At 33.0% G+C, this 17,711-nt stretch overlaps 2 protein-coding genes across 2 annotated transcripts; both read left to right on the top strand.

Moving 5' to 3' along the window:
- Positions 1-3,948: 3,948 nt before the first annotated feature.
- On the top strand, positions 3,949-6,898 carry LOC105780559 (very-long-chain enoyl-CoA reductase). The gene is made up of 4 exons (XM_012604955.2): positions 3,949-4,322; positions 4,450-4,489; positions 5,589-6,343; positions 6,572-6,898. Exons 1-4 carry the CDS (start codon positions 4,254-4,256, stop codon positions 6,638-6,640), a joined length of 933 nt encoding a protein of 310 aa, XP_012460409.1. The 5' UTR covers positions 3,949-4,253; the 3' UTR covers positions 6,641-6,898.
- A 614-nt stretch (positions 6,899-7,512) lies between these two features.
- Positions 7,513-10,122, top strand: LOC105779793 (actin-58). Its single transcript, XM_012603719.2, has 5 exons — positions 7,513-7,676; positions 8,173-8,242; positions 8,529-8,922; positions 9,150-9,763; positions 9,850-10,122. Exons 2-5 carry the CDS (start codon positions 8,183-8,185, stop codon positions 9,913-9,915), a joined length of 1,134 nt encoding a protein of 377 aa, XP_012459173.1. The 5' UTR covers positions 7,513-7,676; positions 8,173-8,182; the 3' UTR covers positions 9,916-10,122.
- The last annotated feature ends 7,589 nt before the right edge of the window (positions 10,123-17,711 follow it).

Below are 17,711 nucleotides of genomic sequence, written 5' to 3'. Positions count from 1 at the left end.
AATTTTTTAATGAAATTAAGTTATGATTCGATCTGACTCATAAACAACTTTAAAATCAAATATATACAAATGTACATCATTCGAGATGAAACCGTGGTAAAAATGCGAAATATAAATTGAAATCAAGATTTGTCATTGTTTTATTGACTCTTAGCATAAAATTTACAAATTTGTAACATTTTTAAGAGAAAATAAAGAATTTAATATTCGTATATAAGAGAAAAAAAGTAGTGAGGGCAAGGGGCCAGGACGTAGTTCCGTGTCTGCACACCATCTTAAGTTCACGAAATGCATGAAGTAGCCCAAATAATTGCACGGAATGCACTCACGTGTCATCATGCATTATAAACATTTTTCATACTTTGAAAATCAAACACCTTAAACCCGTTTTGCATGAACCACTGCATGCATTTCCATTTACAAAACCAATAATGTGTGTGTGTGAGACACCCACGTCGCCTGGTATCTTCATGTTGAAATGACCAAACTTAAAACCATGGAAACACATAGCCTATTTGCGTAGAAGGAAACTACATAGCACTTACGTATTCCATGTCCTAAGCAAAACACAATATTGTTTGGTAAGATTTGAATGCCATCAACACCTGACGGCTCTCCACCCAAACAAGGTGAACCAATTGCGATCTCTACGGTACTTCTTGGTATCAACATTTAGTGCGATGAATAAACATGGTTCACTCCAAGTATTCCTAGAAAAGAAGAAAAACGAGAGCAAGACCCACAAACTCAGACCAACCTCAAACGACTTAAAACCAGGCTCAAACTAGCACAGACAACAATATCCTCAACAACAATCACAATAAACCATCGCTATGATCCATACAACCTGTATTATCCCTATTACCCATATTATACAACCTGTATCACAATATCCCTATCTAGATATTATACTCAATACTTGAATTAGCAAACCCACCACCCCTCAAGGCAACCCCAATGCCCCCCTCAGGGTGAGCAAAGATCACAGGACCTGGTTCATAACAATTTATAGAGCTGTAAGAAAATATGAGAATACTAATAGGAGTGGCAATAAGAAGTGAATCAAAGAAATAAGAATTTTAGAAGAGCTCATGGCAAACAGAAACCCTCAACAACAAAATCCTCTACTTGAGGTTCAATAAGAAGAAATTGTCCAATCCTTCCCTAATAGGCAACGCAACCTAAGGCTTCATGTGAACCCAACATTGAATCCTCCATACCAACCACAAATACAAAATCCACAACAACAAATAGAGCTTTTCGAAACCAGATATTGCAAGCCCTAAGAAAGGAAATGCTTTCACAAATTGAAGTCCGTTGAATTTGAATGAGACTACTTCAACGAGCCATTAACTCCTAAGGTAGTAGCATAATATATGCCTATAACGTTCAAGTTACCCAAGGAAATGTATAATGGTTAGGGCGACTTTAGGATCACTTGACGCACTACAATAATCGAATGGATATTCTTGGTGCTTCTAATGCACTAAAGTGTCATGCCTTCTTAATGACACTAAGAGATGGCACAAGAACTTGGTATTTGTCTTTACCAAAAGGATCCATCAATTCATTCGAAAAGCTAGTGAACCTGTTTATGAGTAGTTTCTCTATTTCAGATAGAAAGACAATAAACTTTTAAAAGAATGTATTCGAATGTTCGATTTTGTAACAATGAAAACTAAGGGTGAGACAAATTCAAGCATTCATCGCGGACTAGGTCATGAGCATATAAAATATGCATCGATAAATGACCCATCAAAAGGGTTATTGACTTTATATAAGAAAACGCGCATATACTCAGAGATTGAAAAACTTCAAGGAGTCGACATTTAAATTTAATTTAATATGCCAACTAGTGAAAATGCGCATCATTTAAATTAATATCGATAATATTGGTGATGAAACTGGAATTTTTTATAGTTGCGTAATATTAATACTTGAGTTACCAATTAAATAATTTAACTTAAAAATAAAAAAGTAATATTAATGCTTGAGAAACTGGAAATAGAAAGAAAGAAAAGTTATACCCACTACAATGTGGGAAAAGAAGTGAAATTAAAATAAAATGTTATATGGGAAGTGAATAGCTTAAGAAATACAGCTATAAGCGGATATTTCTGGGAAAAAAATAAATTGTTTGACCACATTAGGTAGAAGTATTTACGAGTGAGATAAAGTTGAGATTAAATGTGATATTAATATATTTTATATTTATTTAAGTTTTGTTCGGTTTAAAATATTTTATATTTGTTCAAGTTTTATTCGGTCTAAAATATGAGTTTAAAATTTTGCTCAAAATTACTTATATTTGTAAATAGTTTATCTGGCCCATTTTACTTCCCCATATTATTTTTTATTTTAAAATATTTATATTATATTTAATATTTAAATTTTTATATATTTTTCATTTATTAAATTTATATAAATACGGAACTTAGCATTTTAATGTTTACATTATAATATTATATATCACTAAAGATTTAATTTTTATAGGTTATAAATTACATAATGTATGAAAATAACATAATATAATACTAAAATCCTATCACACATGTATGCGTGTGGAAACTATGGATTTAGATCACAAATGTTTGTTTAAAAATAACATATAATAAATAACGAAAAGTAAGGTTTGAAACTACCCTCGAATAATATAATTTAATTTAATTACGAAAGGGCATTTTAGTAAGTTTTCTAATTGAGTTGGTGACCCGCTTGAAAGTGACACCAACTTAATTAGGAGCTTATAAATAGTAGTAAGTATAGATATACAATGGATTGAAATAATAAAGTGTGCATAATGAAATGAAATGTATAAAATTATTAAATAAATTTTAACTTAGTGGTAAATTAAATATTTTACTAATGTAATAGTTCGAGTTCAAAACCTATCATATGCACATTTTTTTAAAATAAAAAGACTAAAATACTCTTAAATTATTTAATTTAGTTTAATTGCGAAAGAATATTTCAATAATTTTTCTAACCGAGTTGATAACCTGGTTGAGGGTGATACCAACTAAGCTGAAGCTTAAATAATAGTATAAATATTACAAATTTAAAAAATGGATCAGGCCAAATGAAATTCGAGACTAGAATGTTTGAGCTTGAACTCGACCCATATTTTAAATGGATTTAATTTTTCGCTGAAACTAATTTTTTGAACTTAATATTTTTTTTTCAAATCCTTCACAAATTTTGGCCAAGCCTTTAAATTTGGATAATAATTTAACCATTAAATTAGAGAGCAAAAGAGTCCTGCACTGAAAAAAGAGAAATTATTGGTAATAATCACTTTAAAATGTAAAATTATTTTTCTCCACAAAAAGAAATTCTAATTTAACTACTCTAAAATAGAAATTCTACAATTTAATTCTTTCAAAATTGTGAAAATTTAAAATTATATAATTATAAAACCACATTTCACCTCTTCAGAAATTTTTATTTTATTTTTGGACTTTTAGAAAAAAAATAGCCTTCATGAAGTGGATAATTATTTTAATATATAATGGCCTTTTTTAATAAAAAACAAAATATTTAGATTAAAATAGGTTCTAAGTCTTTATACATTTCATACATTTATAATTCAGGTTTTTATTTTTATTTTAAGGAATTTAGTTCATCTACTTTTTAATTTAAAATGCAAGTCTAGTTATTAATATCGTTAATTTTTTTGTTAATTCAAGTTAATTACAACGTCATATTTTTAGTTACATGGCTACTAATAGAATTTTTTACTTCAAAATGTCACATCAATAAATTTAACAAAAGATTAACGATGATAATAATTGAATTTGAAATTTAAAATCTGAAAAATAGAGATTAAATTCCTAAAAATAAAATATATATAGACTAAATTCTAATTTTATAAATAGTGAATGAATATTTGTTGGCTTTTTTAATATTGGTTTTAGACCTTTCCTTAACTTGTGAAGAGTTTTACAATTAGCCGTGACATCGGAATAATTTGAGGTGGTACGTGATGGAAATTATAATCTGACCTGTAATTTTGTAGGCAAGATGGATGATGTGTGAACATCACCTCTGTTGAAACCTGGACTCACTAAAACTGATCGTCAGCCCCCCTTCAAACCATACGCCTTTAATACCATTTCTTCATCAACTCACAAACACCTTCTCACTTTCCTTTTTTTCAACTTATAAACTTCGAGATCTCCGTGCACAAAAAGCTTCCAAGGGTCTGTTACGTTCCCCCTAACAAATTTTGGGTATCTTTTGTTTTGTTCTATAGGATGAAGGTCACTCTAGTTTCACGCAGTGGAAGAGAGTTCATCAATGGTGGCCTCGAGCTTCCTGACTCAGTATCCCTTCTTATCTTTCTTGGGTTTTATCTTATTTCATTTTATGTGTGTTTATAGTTTTCGGCTGATTGTTTGCTTGGAAAATGAAGGAAAATAAATTGATTCTATTGTGTTTTATTTTCTGTAGGCTACCGTGGCTGATCTGCAGGAGGCAATTTACAAGAGAAGTAAGTACTTTGCTTTATTAGTACTTTAAAATTAGCTTAATAACATACTCTGTTTGCCAATTAAGTAGTTCTTATCAGAACAAGGAATAACTTATAACTCTGCTTTGGGAAAACATTTAAATTTTTGTGGGAGATTCCCTGAAAATCTTCTTGTTTTGTTTAAGGTTTTCTCTTGATTCATGTGCTTTGTGTACTCTTTCCTGTTTCATGTGGGCGCTGGAGTTTCGGTTATTATTATCTTTTCATTTGCGCATTGCATTGCATGGATGTTCTAATGTAGTTGGTTGTTGAGTGAGGAAGTAACTTGAAACATCAGATAAGGCGATGTTTCCTTATGGACACTTATCGTTGCGATTAAAGACCTTTTGTATTCCTAGTTGTGTGTGCTTCTAGATGCCATGTACCAACACTAAATTGCTAATGCAAATTATGGTTTTCTGCTGCATATAACATTTATATATATTTATCCAGCCTATGTTTCTAATTATATGATTAAGATAACGAAAATAATTGAAGGTATGCGTCATATTCATTTGATAGATAAGCGTCATATTACTGTTTACCGAGCTTGTAACGATAGCCTAGAAATTGGTTTATATATTTCATGTAAGCATACACAAAGATGCCTACTATGTTTCATGTTTTAATAGCTTTAAGCCTCTCTTTTTTTCCATGTTTCGTTGGTCTAAATAATTATAGCATTGTATGTTACATCTAGGGTGATTTGCTTGCATCTACTAGTTCATGTGCAAGGTTACGGAGTCACTGAGTGTCACTAACTTTCCACTCAGTTACGCTTTTTTATTTTTGTTTAAATCCTTGGTAGATTTTATGTTTGAATTCTTCATCCTGTTTAAGTTTCTAATGGTTTTGTAGAAGTGATATGTTTTGAGTTGCATTCAAATTGATGGGAAAGAAAAACTCACCAATAGCAGTGATCATTGCTTTTCTGCCTGTTTTTCTTGTTGCTATGAATTTGGAATTTGAGCCCTTAACCCCCAAATGTGATTCCTAGATGTGTTTCTGATAGTATGTTTGTAGGCAGCTTCATTGGTCATAAGAATCTTATTAACCCCATTTTCGAATGTTAAATTACTAGCTAAAAAGTTTTATCCTTCAAGACAAAGACTAACACTCCCAGTACCTCCGGGATCAAAGGAGAGACCTGTCGTCCTTAACTACAAGAAGAGCCTCAAAGATTACTCTGATGAAAAACAGAACAAGTTAACTGTAGTGTTCAAGGATCTGGGTCCGCAAGTATCGTATAGTACACTTTTCTTCTTTGAATACTTGGGTCCTTTGATCCTCTATCCTATCTTCTACTACTTTCCAGTGTACAAGTTCTTTGGTTATGGAGAGGATCGTGTGATCCACCCAGTTCAAACATATGCTGTATATTACTGGTGTTTCCACTACCTCAAACGTATTACGGAAACATTCTTTGTCCACCGCTTCAGCCATGCAACATCTCCATTCTCAAATGTCTTCCGGAATTGTGCTTATTATTGGCTCTTTGGTTCTTACATAGCTTACTACGTAAACCACCCACTTTACACACCTGTTGGTGATCTTCAAATGAAGATAGGGTTTGGATTTGGGTTGGTTTGTCAACTGTCAAACTTATATTGTCATATCATACTGAAGAATCTACGAAACCCTGATGGGAGCGGAGGCTATCAAATTCCTCATGGATTTCTGTTCAACATTGTGACATGTGCAAACTACACTACAGAGATTTACCAATGGCTCGGTTTCAATATTGCTACGCAGACTGTTGCAGGTTATGTATTTCTCGTAGTTGCTACTTCTATCATGACCAATTGGGCCCTCGCAAAGCACCGCCGTTTGAAGAAGGTATTTCCAGGTTTCCTTCAATATGCTTTCTGCATATAACATTCTATATGTTAGTATACATTGCGTGTGAGTGCATGTGCATCTCTTATATTGAACTCGGATTTCGCCTGGAGGTTATTGTTTATATATTCATGTCTTGTTAATAGATAGAATATCAACTCTGTTAATCTCATTATCATGTCTTCGGTTTACAGTTTCCCCTTACCTTTAACTTCTTGTTCCTCGCAGCTATTTGACGGCAATGAAGGAAGGCCCAAGTACCCGCGCAGATGGGTAATTCTTCCCCCATTCCTGTAGAATGATGGTTAAAACCTCCTACTCATTGGACTTTTTTCAGTATTAAGTTTTCATTCCAGAAGCATGGATTCGAGTTCATGTCAGATACGAACATAAGATGACCAGAGAATTCATTTTTGTTTTCAGTTTAGATAATGTAATGCATCTGATATGCATTAGGATGATCCTTCTTTTTGTATAAATATTCAATTGGTAAAGGTTGATGCCATTCAATCAGCTTGATACTACTGGCATCAAAGTTTGAGCTAACTTCAAAAACCCGTCCTCGGACTGCAACTCGCATACATGAAGTTGGATTCCTACTCTCGAATTTTGTCCAAACCAACAAGGTTAATGAAGAAATTGTGATTGTGAAACTTATCAATACACGCTTAACGTTCCAAGCAAGCAAAACTATACTTCCAATGTTTGCAAATGAATGCACCTATAAATCTTGACTGATACTTGTTCATAATTTATTAAAACTATTTAAGTTGGTAACTACAATGCTTTTAAGGACTTAACCCATATAATATATAAAAAGGTTGGTGCTGACAACTAATTTCATTAGTGTAACAGCTATTTGACCAAAAAATAAGTTAAAATTGTGTAGCTCATTTATTGAATGCCATGATTTTTTTGAAGAAAAAATAGAACCACAAAAATGTAACATGCTTCAATCAATAAATTTCTTTAAAAATAGGACCTCAAAAATAGAATACTTGAATGGATAATTTACTTTCAATGGCTGCCATTGTATTACACTATTTTATATTTTGAAAAATACCAAGTAAAATTATTTGTTGTATTTTCCACTAAAAAACCAAAATCATTTTTGTTACTATAAATCAAAGGGTGGGAAATGAGTGGAATATTGAGAGCCCAATGACGCGTTCTCATTCCTAAAAAAATCTAACGGCCCACATTCACTCTCGTCACCTTCTTATACTCCTGTCATTGCATAGCCTTCACTTTGCCTCACTTTCAAAGAACCAGTTCCTCAATCTCTCTAATCCTCGCTTTCTTCCCCATCAAACACACCTTCGATTTTCCCAAGGTCGTTTCTTTTTGCCCTTTGGTTGGATCTGCCGGCCGTTTCTCGCTTTTCTTTTAACTGGGTTGTTTCTTTGCTTTGTTTTTATGAATTGGGTTTTTCTTTGTTTTGATCGAAATAAAGAAACACAATCCCATTTCAAGCATTGGTTTTATTTTGTTTTTGTGTTTAAGATCTAATTTGTGTTCTTGATGTAGTTTTTTTCCCTTGGCTGATGTGTTGTGATGGTGCTTTAGATTTCAGTTCCTTGATGGGATCTGAGGATGCTTGAATTTTGACTTTATAGACCTAAAAAGAAAGAAAATCAAGGAAGAATGGATAAATATATAATTAAATTGCAGAAAGATTGACTTTTATTTTGATTTTATTCGATATAAATTTGAGATTCCATTGATGGAATTTATGGGAGAATCTGAGCTTTTTTTTTCTTTTTTTTTTTTCCTTAGGTTGTATATTCATCCCTAAAGATAACGTTTTCCTTTTGCTATATATATAGCAGGTTGTAGAAGATGGCAGAAGGTGAGGATATTCAGCCACTTGTTTGTGACAATGGAACTGGAATGGTTAAGGTAAATCATTTGAAAGCTCTTATCATTGCCGGAAATTTGTCTTGTTTTCTTAATACTTAGTTTTATGATTAATGTTTATGCTTTTCTATATGAGATAAGTTAAAAAAAGAAGAAGAAGAAGAAGAAGATTATATGGTATAAGTGAGCTTAAAATGTTATGTTTTTGGCTGGATTTGCAGTGAGGGAAATTTGTGTGTGTTTCCAATACTTGGGCGTTATATCAGTTAAGGTTGATGTTTATGCTTTTTTTATGATGTAATTTGACTGTAAAAATGTTATGTTTTAGGCTGGATTTGCTGGGGATGATGCTCCCCGAGCCGTATTCCCTAGCATCGTCGGTCGGCCACGTCACACCGGTGTGATGGTTGGCATGGGCCAGAAAGATGCATATGTTGGTGATGAAGCTCAATCAAAGAGAGGTATTTTGACTTTGAAATACCCTATTGAGCATGGTATTGTGAGCAACTGGGATGATATGGAAAAGATTTGGCATCATACCTTTTATAACGAGCTTCGTGTTGCCCCGGAAGAGCACCCAGTTCTCCTTACTGAGGCTCCTCTTAACCCAAAAGCTAATCGGGAGAAAATGACCCAAATTATGTTCGAGACCTTCAATGCCCCTGCTATGTATGTAGCTATCCAGGCCGTGCTCTCACTTTATGCCAGTGGTCGTACAACCGGTAAGAATCATAAATGATCCATCCATTGAGTTTCAACTGTCTGTTTTGATTCTTGATTATCACCTGCTATTAGTGCATAAAAAATTTTCCAATTTGAATTGGCTTGGAGGGCTGGTGAACTCCTTGGAAGTTTACGGTTGGAATTGAATTAAATTTAATGCTGAACATATTTTTTTGGTATATGAGAGATGAGAGATGTAACATCATTGTGCCTGTTTTTATGTTAGGTATTGTGATGGACTCGGGAGATGGTGTCAGCCACACAGTGCCTATTTACGAGGGTTATGCCCTCCCACATGCCATTCTTCGTCTTGACTTGGCTGGTCGAGACCTCACTGATTACTTGATGAAAATTCTGACTGAGCGTGGATATTCCTTCACCACCACAGCCGAACGGGAAATTGTGAGAGACGTTAAGGAAAAGTTGTCTTACATTGCCCTTGACTATGAACAGGAGCTAGAGACCTCAAAAACAAGCTCATCAGTAGAGAAGAGCTATGAGTTACCTGATGGTCAGGTTATTACCATTGGTGCTGAACGTTTCAGATGCCCCGAAGTGCTTTTCCAACCATCCTTGATTGGTATGGAAGCTGCAGGCATCCATGAGACTACATACAATTCAATAATGAAGTGCGATGTGGATATCAGGAAGGACTTGTATGGTAACATTGTCCTTAGTGGTGGTACAACCATGTTCCCGGGTATTGCCGACAGAATGAGCAAGGAGCTTTCGGCACTCGCTCCGAGCAGCATGAAGATCAAGGTTGTCGCTCCACCTGAGCGAAAGTACAGTGTCTGGATCGGAGGCTCGATCTTGGCTTCCCTCAGCACCTTCCAACAAGTAAGTTATTGGACTTCAGATTTGCATATATGTATATATATAACTGATAATGCGGCATGCTTATTGGGTCGATATTTGGGTTTCAGATGTGGATTGCAAAGGCCGAGTATGATGAATCAGGTCCAGCGATCGTCCACAGGAAATGCTTCTAAATGTTATTGGTATGGGGATAGGATGAAAGAGAGAAGTACTGTTTCATTGTTTCTTGATGCAGCTTGGAACTTTGCTTTGTTCTAATGGGTTTGTTATCCTTCTGTGTGTTTTCATGTTGGAGTGAAACAATGAACTTTGAGAAAGCCAGTGATTTAATTTTTGTTCCAATTCTTTGAATCTCAGACAAACTTTTTCTGTTCTTTTTACTATAATTTCCATCGCATACTGTCTCCACTATCTTACATGAAGGTTAGATATGAGTATGCGGGCGTTTGAAGATGAAAGGGTCTACTCAATCTTGTCCTATTAATATTAAGCATAATATGGGCCTTATTAGACATAAACCCTATTTACTTCAATCTCAACGTTTCTAGCTCCAACCCGTAAGGTTCATAGTTTTGCGTTCACACTAATTGCTCTCATGATGTTCCTGTAAGTGCCCGCACTTATTCCACACACCACCATATTAATAATTAATAAATACTATAAACCGAAGTTATTATAATTAATGTTTAAATAAAATTATTAGTATTTATTAAATAATCTCTTCACATTGTTTTGTTTTATTTAATGTTAAAGTATCATGTTATTATTCGATTAAAACAATCTTCACTTTTCCAATAATTCTTCCTTTTCTTGAAATCTCGTGATTGACCTAGTGGTCAAGAGTTGTTCACTTATAAAACTCATCTAAATTCGAATTTCCGGGGCAACAAATAGTAGACCGTTATTTGAACATGCATATATATATATATATATATATATCTTTTCTTAATTTTTTTTTAAACAACTAAGTATATATTTCTCGCTCAAATATTGGTTGGAGCCTTTAAACCTTCTAAATTTGAATAAAAAAAGATATTAATTTAAACAAATATTGACGTAAACAGATTGGAAGGTTTTGTTTCCATACATACAACTTATATCTGTTTTGGGTGGCTTTGGTTGTGTCCTTATTTGGTTGGTTATGCGTTGAAATTAGATCCATGCACCACAGTTCACAACCAATTCATATATTTATAGCTAATGGTATAAAACGTAACCTAGGCCTAGGGTTATAAGATCAGGTTGCACTTGCACCACAAACATGAGGGACAGCTACCAATGACTGTTATCCTCTAAATCCCGACCATTTTACGCTATACAATTTTAATTTTAGTTGTGGAGTCAAGATTCTTAATTTGTATTAAAATATTTTAAAATTTTAAAATAAATAAGACATGTGCTAAAATCTTAATCTTGTTTGTGGAATAAAATTTTTTTATTGTTTGTGCACCAAATAATTACCCTTATCTTTGATCATTTTAGTTAGTATTTATAGTTTTTAAAATTTTAAAATTTCACTTATTAAATTTTACTATTTCCAAAATCTATGATTAAAATTAAATGTCAATTAATTAAAATAACAATACTAAAATTAAATATCATTATCATCTCCACCATTTTTTTAATTTTCTATTTGTCCAAATTTGAAAGATTCAATTGATATCTAAAATTCATTTCTCTGTGAATTAATGGACAATACTAATATCGGTCACCAACCAAAATGATTTTAATCCAATATTAGCTTGTTGGTGATCGATATTAGTATTGTCTACCGATTCATTCGAGAGGAAAAGATTTTAGATATTAACGAATATTTCAAATAGAAAATAAAAATAATAAAAGGATGATAATAATGCAAAGGAAAGAAATAATTGTCATTTTAACTACCTGATATTTAATTTTAACCATAGATTTAATTTTAATCGATGATAAAAAAGTGCATAAAACTCTTTATATATATATATATATATATATATATATATATATATATATATATATATAAACATCAACTTTAAAATGGTAAATAGTGACATGTGTCTTTAAAAATTTTAAAATTAATCATTCAAATAGTAATTATACCTAAAATATTAAATATTTAATAAATATCCAACACTTTCTATAATTCCACCCTTATTTAATTAAATACTAAATAAATTAAAATTAATGATGCGGTCGTTGAAAGCACTAAAAATATCCTATCCCTAATAAATAATGAAAAATAATAGTAAAAGGGAAGTAGGGTCAAATCTTAGGGACTGGATTTGCACAATATCTTGTTCCATGAAATCCCGGCAGAATCTTGCCCAAGAAAACCTGCGTTCCTGAAAAAAAACAGAATTAAAGGTTTGGATCTGAAAACGAAAAATAAAATAAAAACAAAATTAAGAAAATTGAATCAAAAATTCGAGAAATTAAAAATAGAGTTAAGGGAAAGGAAACTCTTATGGGAGATTCTAGCCTCCAGTTGTCTTGTTTCGCCTTGGGTTCAATCCTCGGCTTTTAGATGATCCTTCCCAAACCGAATAAACCAGTTATAGTGGAAGAGTACGCCTACGACCACTAGCTCCAAGGATTTAGACTTACGATTTAGTGGAACCTAACTCTAGCCAACAATTGCTTCTGTGGGATCATCTTATGCTAGATCAACGCTTCTCAATGACAAATCCCACGCCATTTTGTCTCTTGGGCTCGCTAACCTCTGACGCAGTAAGCTAACGAACCGACTGTGCAACCTTCCCAAAACATACAAAGCGGCCGCCTTTGCATACGTTGAAAAGCTTACTTCATAAGGGACATGGACGGAAGCGTCAACCCCGTAGTGCGGAGAAATGATGAATACTCGGCAAAGAGGCTAAGTACAGACTCTAAGGCTCAAGAATCTTTTTTGGGGAATATCAACAACCTTCGGCTGGATAGGTTTAGTGGCTCATGGTTGTGGTGGAAAAGAAAACAAATAAAATAAAAATGGAGATTTTATTGAAAGGAAATATGAGAAGAACAAAAGCCTAAACTTTTGGGGAGAGAGTGTTTACAGAAAAAGATCCATCCCTTTTGAGTCACTTCACCCCCTATTTATAGTGCTAGGGGAGATAGTCTAATCCTACTTAAACTCCCAAAAGGTAAATACATTTAATTGAAGATAAATAAAGATAAATAAAATAAAATCCTAAAATTAAATAATCCTTAATAATTATCTTAATATTAATTATCATAATATAATTAAAATAGAGTTTGATAGAGTAAAATCTCTTCTTTTTGCATTTCAACCCTTGTGTCCTCCATGCTTGCACTTTTGGCACCAACTTTTTCTTGTGTCGCACATTGGCCCATTTTATCTCTAAATTCACGCTTTTGACCCTTAATTTTACTTTTGCCTCAAATTTAGTCCCTATGAGATAAAAGATCATAAATAGCTCAAATTAACAGGATCATACTCGAATAAATACATAATTAATATATAAAATACGTTATTCTAGAGTGTTATCAATTGAATATTAGTAATTATACCTAAAATAATAAATAAATATCTAACCCTCTGTGTAACTCTACTCTTATTTAATTAAATATTAAATAAATTAAAATTAAAATAATTTATTGAGGCGTAAAGTCATTGCCTTTGCATATTAAATATTTAATAAAAATCCAACCCTCTCTATAATTCCACTCTTATTTAATTAAATATTAAATAAATAAAAATAAAAATTAAATTGATTTATTAAGGCGTAAAGTTCATGACTTTGCTATGGATAGACTTGTTCATGGGTCGGATCACCCTGCCCGGCCTAAAGGCCCGCTCGAAATGTAGGAGGGTTTGAGCAATAATATAGGCCCGAAAATGGGCTTGGACAAAAAATAAGGCCTGTTTAAAAAATGGGTCGGGCCTTAGGTAAGGCATCAGGGCCCGGGCCTGACCCAAATTCACTAAATGACAAAAAAAATCTACTTTTTTTTAATATTATTTTCTTGTTGTTTTTCCCCTATTTTGCTACCATTTTACTATTATGTTGCTACTATTTTGTTATTATTGTTTGGATATTGTATAAAACTTATTTTATTGTTAATTTTGTTATTATTTTAAAGACATTTGTTAATTTTGTTATTCTTTTAGAGGCATTTGCTTGTTAAGTTGCATCTATCTTAATGTTATTTAAGTATACATATTTTTTAAATTTTATTTTCAATTTGTTGGGAAATATTTATTTTGATATTTTTAGTATTTTTGATGTATTATATATATTTTAAAATGATATAAAAATAATATAAAAATTAATATGGGTAGGCCGGGTCGGGCCCGGGTTTTAGCATTTTTATCTAGGTCGAACTTGGGCTAAATTTTATGCTCATTTTTCGTGCCGGGTCGTGCTCAGGCCTAGCAAACGGGCTTGAATTTTTAGTTGAACCCGACCTGGCCCATGCACACCTATAGCTATGGACAACCATTTGGATTAAAATTTTAAAATATTAGTCTTTTATTTTAGGGATATATCTCAAAATTATACATGAACTTTAATTTAATGTACAATTCTATACATGAACTTTAATTTGGTGCAATTATACATGTTGACACCATTTTTTTTGACGGAAAACGGGGTCGACTTGGTTTTTTTAAAAAAGAAACGGGAGTCGCCACCAATCCTTTTTGAGGTGTGATTGGGTCACCTTGAAAAAGGATGTTTTTAATAAATAATTTGATTTTTATTAAAACAACGGTTTTGGTCTACGAAATTTAGAAAACGGGTACGGGAGTCGGTTACGCACGAGGAAGGATTAGCACCCTCGATACGCCCAAAATTGGTACCTAGTTGATTAGCTAATGTTTTGATGTCGAAAATTGAGAACTTGAAGGAATTAAAATACGATCCTTGTATTATAAAAAATTTGAAAAGAAGCATATTTCACGTTATTCGAGAAATAGAGTCATATCCATGAAGTTAGAACACGATGTCTCGAATTCCGATACGCGAATGAAAATGTTTATTTAAAATTTTAGCCCTCTCGGATTTAAACGAGATCACGACCAAGAAGTTAGGACGCGATTTTTTTAACCCGAGATCATTTAAAATTTGAGTTCAAAAAGATTCGTACATTTAGATTTATCGTGAAAATCGAAACCCAGTAAGTTAGGTACGACCTTCTCGAATCTAAACACGAAATATTATTTATTCAAAACAAATTTTGTTAAATCGAGTATAATAAAAACACGAAAACCGTAACAAAAATACGAAAGCAAATTACATTTTTATGCATGGTAAAACCATAATGAATATGAAAGTATAAAAAGTATAAAAATACGAGCAATAACAACGATATAAAAAGGCCAAATCTACAACATAAAAATAACAAAGTATAAAACAAATGAAATTAAAACATTCATTCAAAATAAAAATGAAAATGAAACAAATAAATAGTAAATACGATTAAATATAAAGATATATATAGGCAAAAATTAAAATATATGTATATATATAAATATATATATATGTATTTACAAAGGTTAAAATATGTACATATATATATTAAGAAAGGCATAAATATTACAAAACATAAGAAGGTATGTATGTAGATAAAAATATACAGATGTGGATTATAAAAATAAAATAAGATAATATATAATATACTTATTTTAAAAATAAATAAAAAATAGATATGAAATAATAATATATATATAATATACATGTTTTAATTATATATATATATATATAGATAGATATGTATATAAAAATGAGTGTTTACATATTAGATAAGTTAAAAAAAATACGTATATGCATAAAAACAATTATAATAATAATAATAACAATAATAATAATAATAATAATAATAATAATAATAAAATTGCTAAAATATGGATTAAATCAGAATAAAACTAAGTATCAAGTAAATCGAAATAAAAAAAAACAAAAAGGACCAAATTGCAACGTGTGCTGAAAAGAGAAAGGCCAAAACTGCAAATAAACCACAGGCCCAAAACGCAGCGTTGAAATGGGCCAAGTCGGAACAAAATGAAATTGCAGGGGCTAAATTAAAAATAAGAGAAAATAACGAAAAAAGGATCAAATTATAACACGCAAAAAATCGGGGATCACAAGCATAAATAGTCCAAAAACTAAAAAACACGCGGATCCTCCGGGTCGGGTCGGGTCGACACGCGGATCCCCTGTCTTAAACGGCGCCGTTTCAATTTGGGTATTTAAACCCAAATTTTCAAAAAAAAACACCCAGCCCCCATTTTTTCTAAAAATTTTCAAAAAATAAAAGAAAACTCTCTCTTTTCTCTCTAAGGCTCTACCTTTGGGGTTCTCACCCCATCGCCGATCATCGCCTTGTCAAGACTAGCATATACACATCACATGCATGGCAGGTTGAAAATTCAAAAGGTATTTTTTTTGATTTTTTTGCAAATAAACTGCTTTTTAATATATATATGTATATATGTGTGAAAGATTAAAAATAAATAAATAGAGAGAATAAAAGATGCGAAAAATAAAAAAAATCACCTTTTCGATTTTTTTGTTTATATTTCCGGGTAAATATTACAAAATAGATGAAAAGAAAAAAAAAAGCCCCCTCCAAACATAATAGATCTGGCTTTTTATAGCCGAAAGAAAGAAGAGAAAAAAAAGTTTGTCTTCGTTTACGCTTGCGTGTTGCCATCTTCTTTGCGGTGATGTGACGATGGCGGTGGAGTTGGTGGCTACCAGAGGAGTGGCGGTAGGTCAGGGGCAAGTGGTCATGGGATATCGGCGACAAGATTAGGTCTTGGCGCTAGGGTTTGAGACTTTCAAACCCTAGTTTTGGTGATAGCTTCTCGGCTAAGACATTGGGCCTCGGGTTTGGGCCTGTTCTGTAATGGATTGGGTAGGTTAGGTTAATGGTAATTGGGTCTGTTTGTAATTGGGTTCCGGGTTAGGCTAGTTGGGTAAGTTAATTGGTTTTGGTTCAATTGTTAACAGGTTTTGTGTTTTGTTTTTGCTTGGGCTAGAGGTTAATTGGGCCCGGGCATGAAAATTGGGCTTGTACAGCTGCCCCTCTTTGCTCGTTGTCGTGTAACGAGAACAGAGCAAAGATTAAGAAAGACCAATTTTTGCCCGGTCTCGCCGAGTCTTGACTCCTCTTGACGCTTTTCTTCAAGTAGCTTTATTCCAGTCCACTGTCTTGTCGCTTCAATCCATTGCACTTCAGGGATGTCCGACTTGTAGCTTCAATCTACTCTGCCACAACTTCAGAAGGACAAGGTTTTAGGTTTAAGTCTACTCCACCGTAATATCAGGGAGATAAGACCTGATGCGATCTACTCTATTGTAACCTCAAAGAGATAAGATCCTTTATTTTAATCTGCTCCACTGTAACTTCAGGGAGATAGGATAGTGTCTTCGATCTGCTCCGCTGTAATCTCAGGGAGATAAGATCTCTGGCTTCAATCTGCTCCACTGTAACCTCAGGGAGATAAGATCTGAAATTCTCCGGTCTACTCCACTGTAACCTCAGGGAAATAAGACCTGATGTGATCTTCTCTACTGTAACTTCAGAGAGATAAGATCCTTTAATCCGCTCCATTGTAATCTCAAGGAGATAGGATTACTATCTTTGATCTGCTCCGCTGTAATCTTAGGGAGATAAGATCTCTGGCTTTAACCTGCTCCACTGTAACCTCAGGGAGATAAGATCTGAAATTCTTCGGTCTACTCCACTGTAACCTCAGGGAAATTAGACCTGATGTGATCTACTCTACTGTAACTTCAGAGAGATAAGATCCTTTAATACGCTCCATTGTAATCTCAAGGAGATAGAATTACTATCTTTGATCTGCTCCACTGTAATCTCAGGGAGATAAGATCTGCAATTCTTCAGTCTACTCCACTGTAATCTCAGGGAGATATGACCTGTATAATGAACCTAATTATGCCTAATGATTAGGATGACATGATCAAAATGAAATGAATGCTCCTAACTAGACATGTGTGAATGGTGT

This window comes from Gossypium raimondii, chromosome 4, assembly GCF_025698545.1.
Source record: "Gossypium raimondii isolate GPD5lz chromosome 4, ASM2569854v1, whole genome shotgun sequence".
Taxonomy (NCBI): Eukaryota; Viridiplantae; Streptophyta; class Magnoliopsida; order Malvales; family Malvaceae; genus Gossypium; species Gossypium raimondii.
This window is presented reverse-complemented; position numbering and strand designations above follow the sequence as displayed.

Bases quoted from the DNA above. Each gene is read 5' to 3' on its own strand.
- LOC105780559 (XM_012604955.2), top strand. From the start codon at position 4,254: ATGAAGGTCACTCTAGTTTCACGCAGTGGAAGAGAGTTCATCAATGGT. The intron at 4,323-4,449 runs GTATCCCTTCTT...TATTTTCTGTAG, and splicing joins GCCTCGAGCTTCCTGACTCA to GCTACCGTGGCTGATCTGCA. The intron at 6,344-6,571 runs GTATTTCCAGGT...TGTTCCTCGCAG, and splicing joins AGCACCGCCGTTTGAAGAAG to CTATTTGACGGCAATGAAGG.
- LOC105779793 (XM_012603719.2), top strand. From the start codon at position 8,183: ATGGCAGAAGGTGAGGATATTCAGCCACTTGTTTGTGACAATGGAACT. The intron at 8,243-8,528 runs GTAAATCATTTG...GTTATGTTTTAG, and splicing joins ATGGAACTGGAATGGTTAAG to GCTGGATTTGCTGGGGATGA. The intron at 8,923-9,149 runs GTAAGAATCATA...TTTTTATGTTAG, and splicing joins TGCCAGTGGTCGTACAACCG to GTATTGTGATGGACTCGGGA.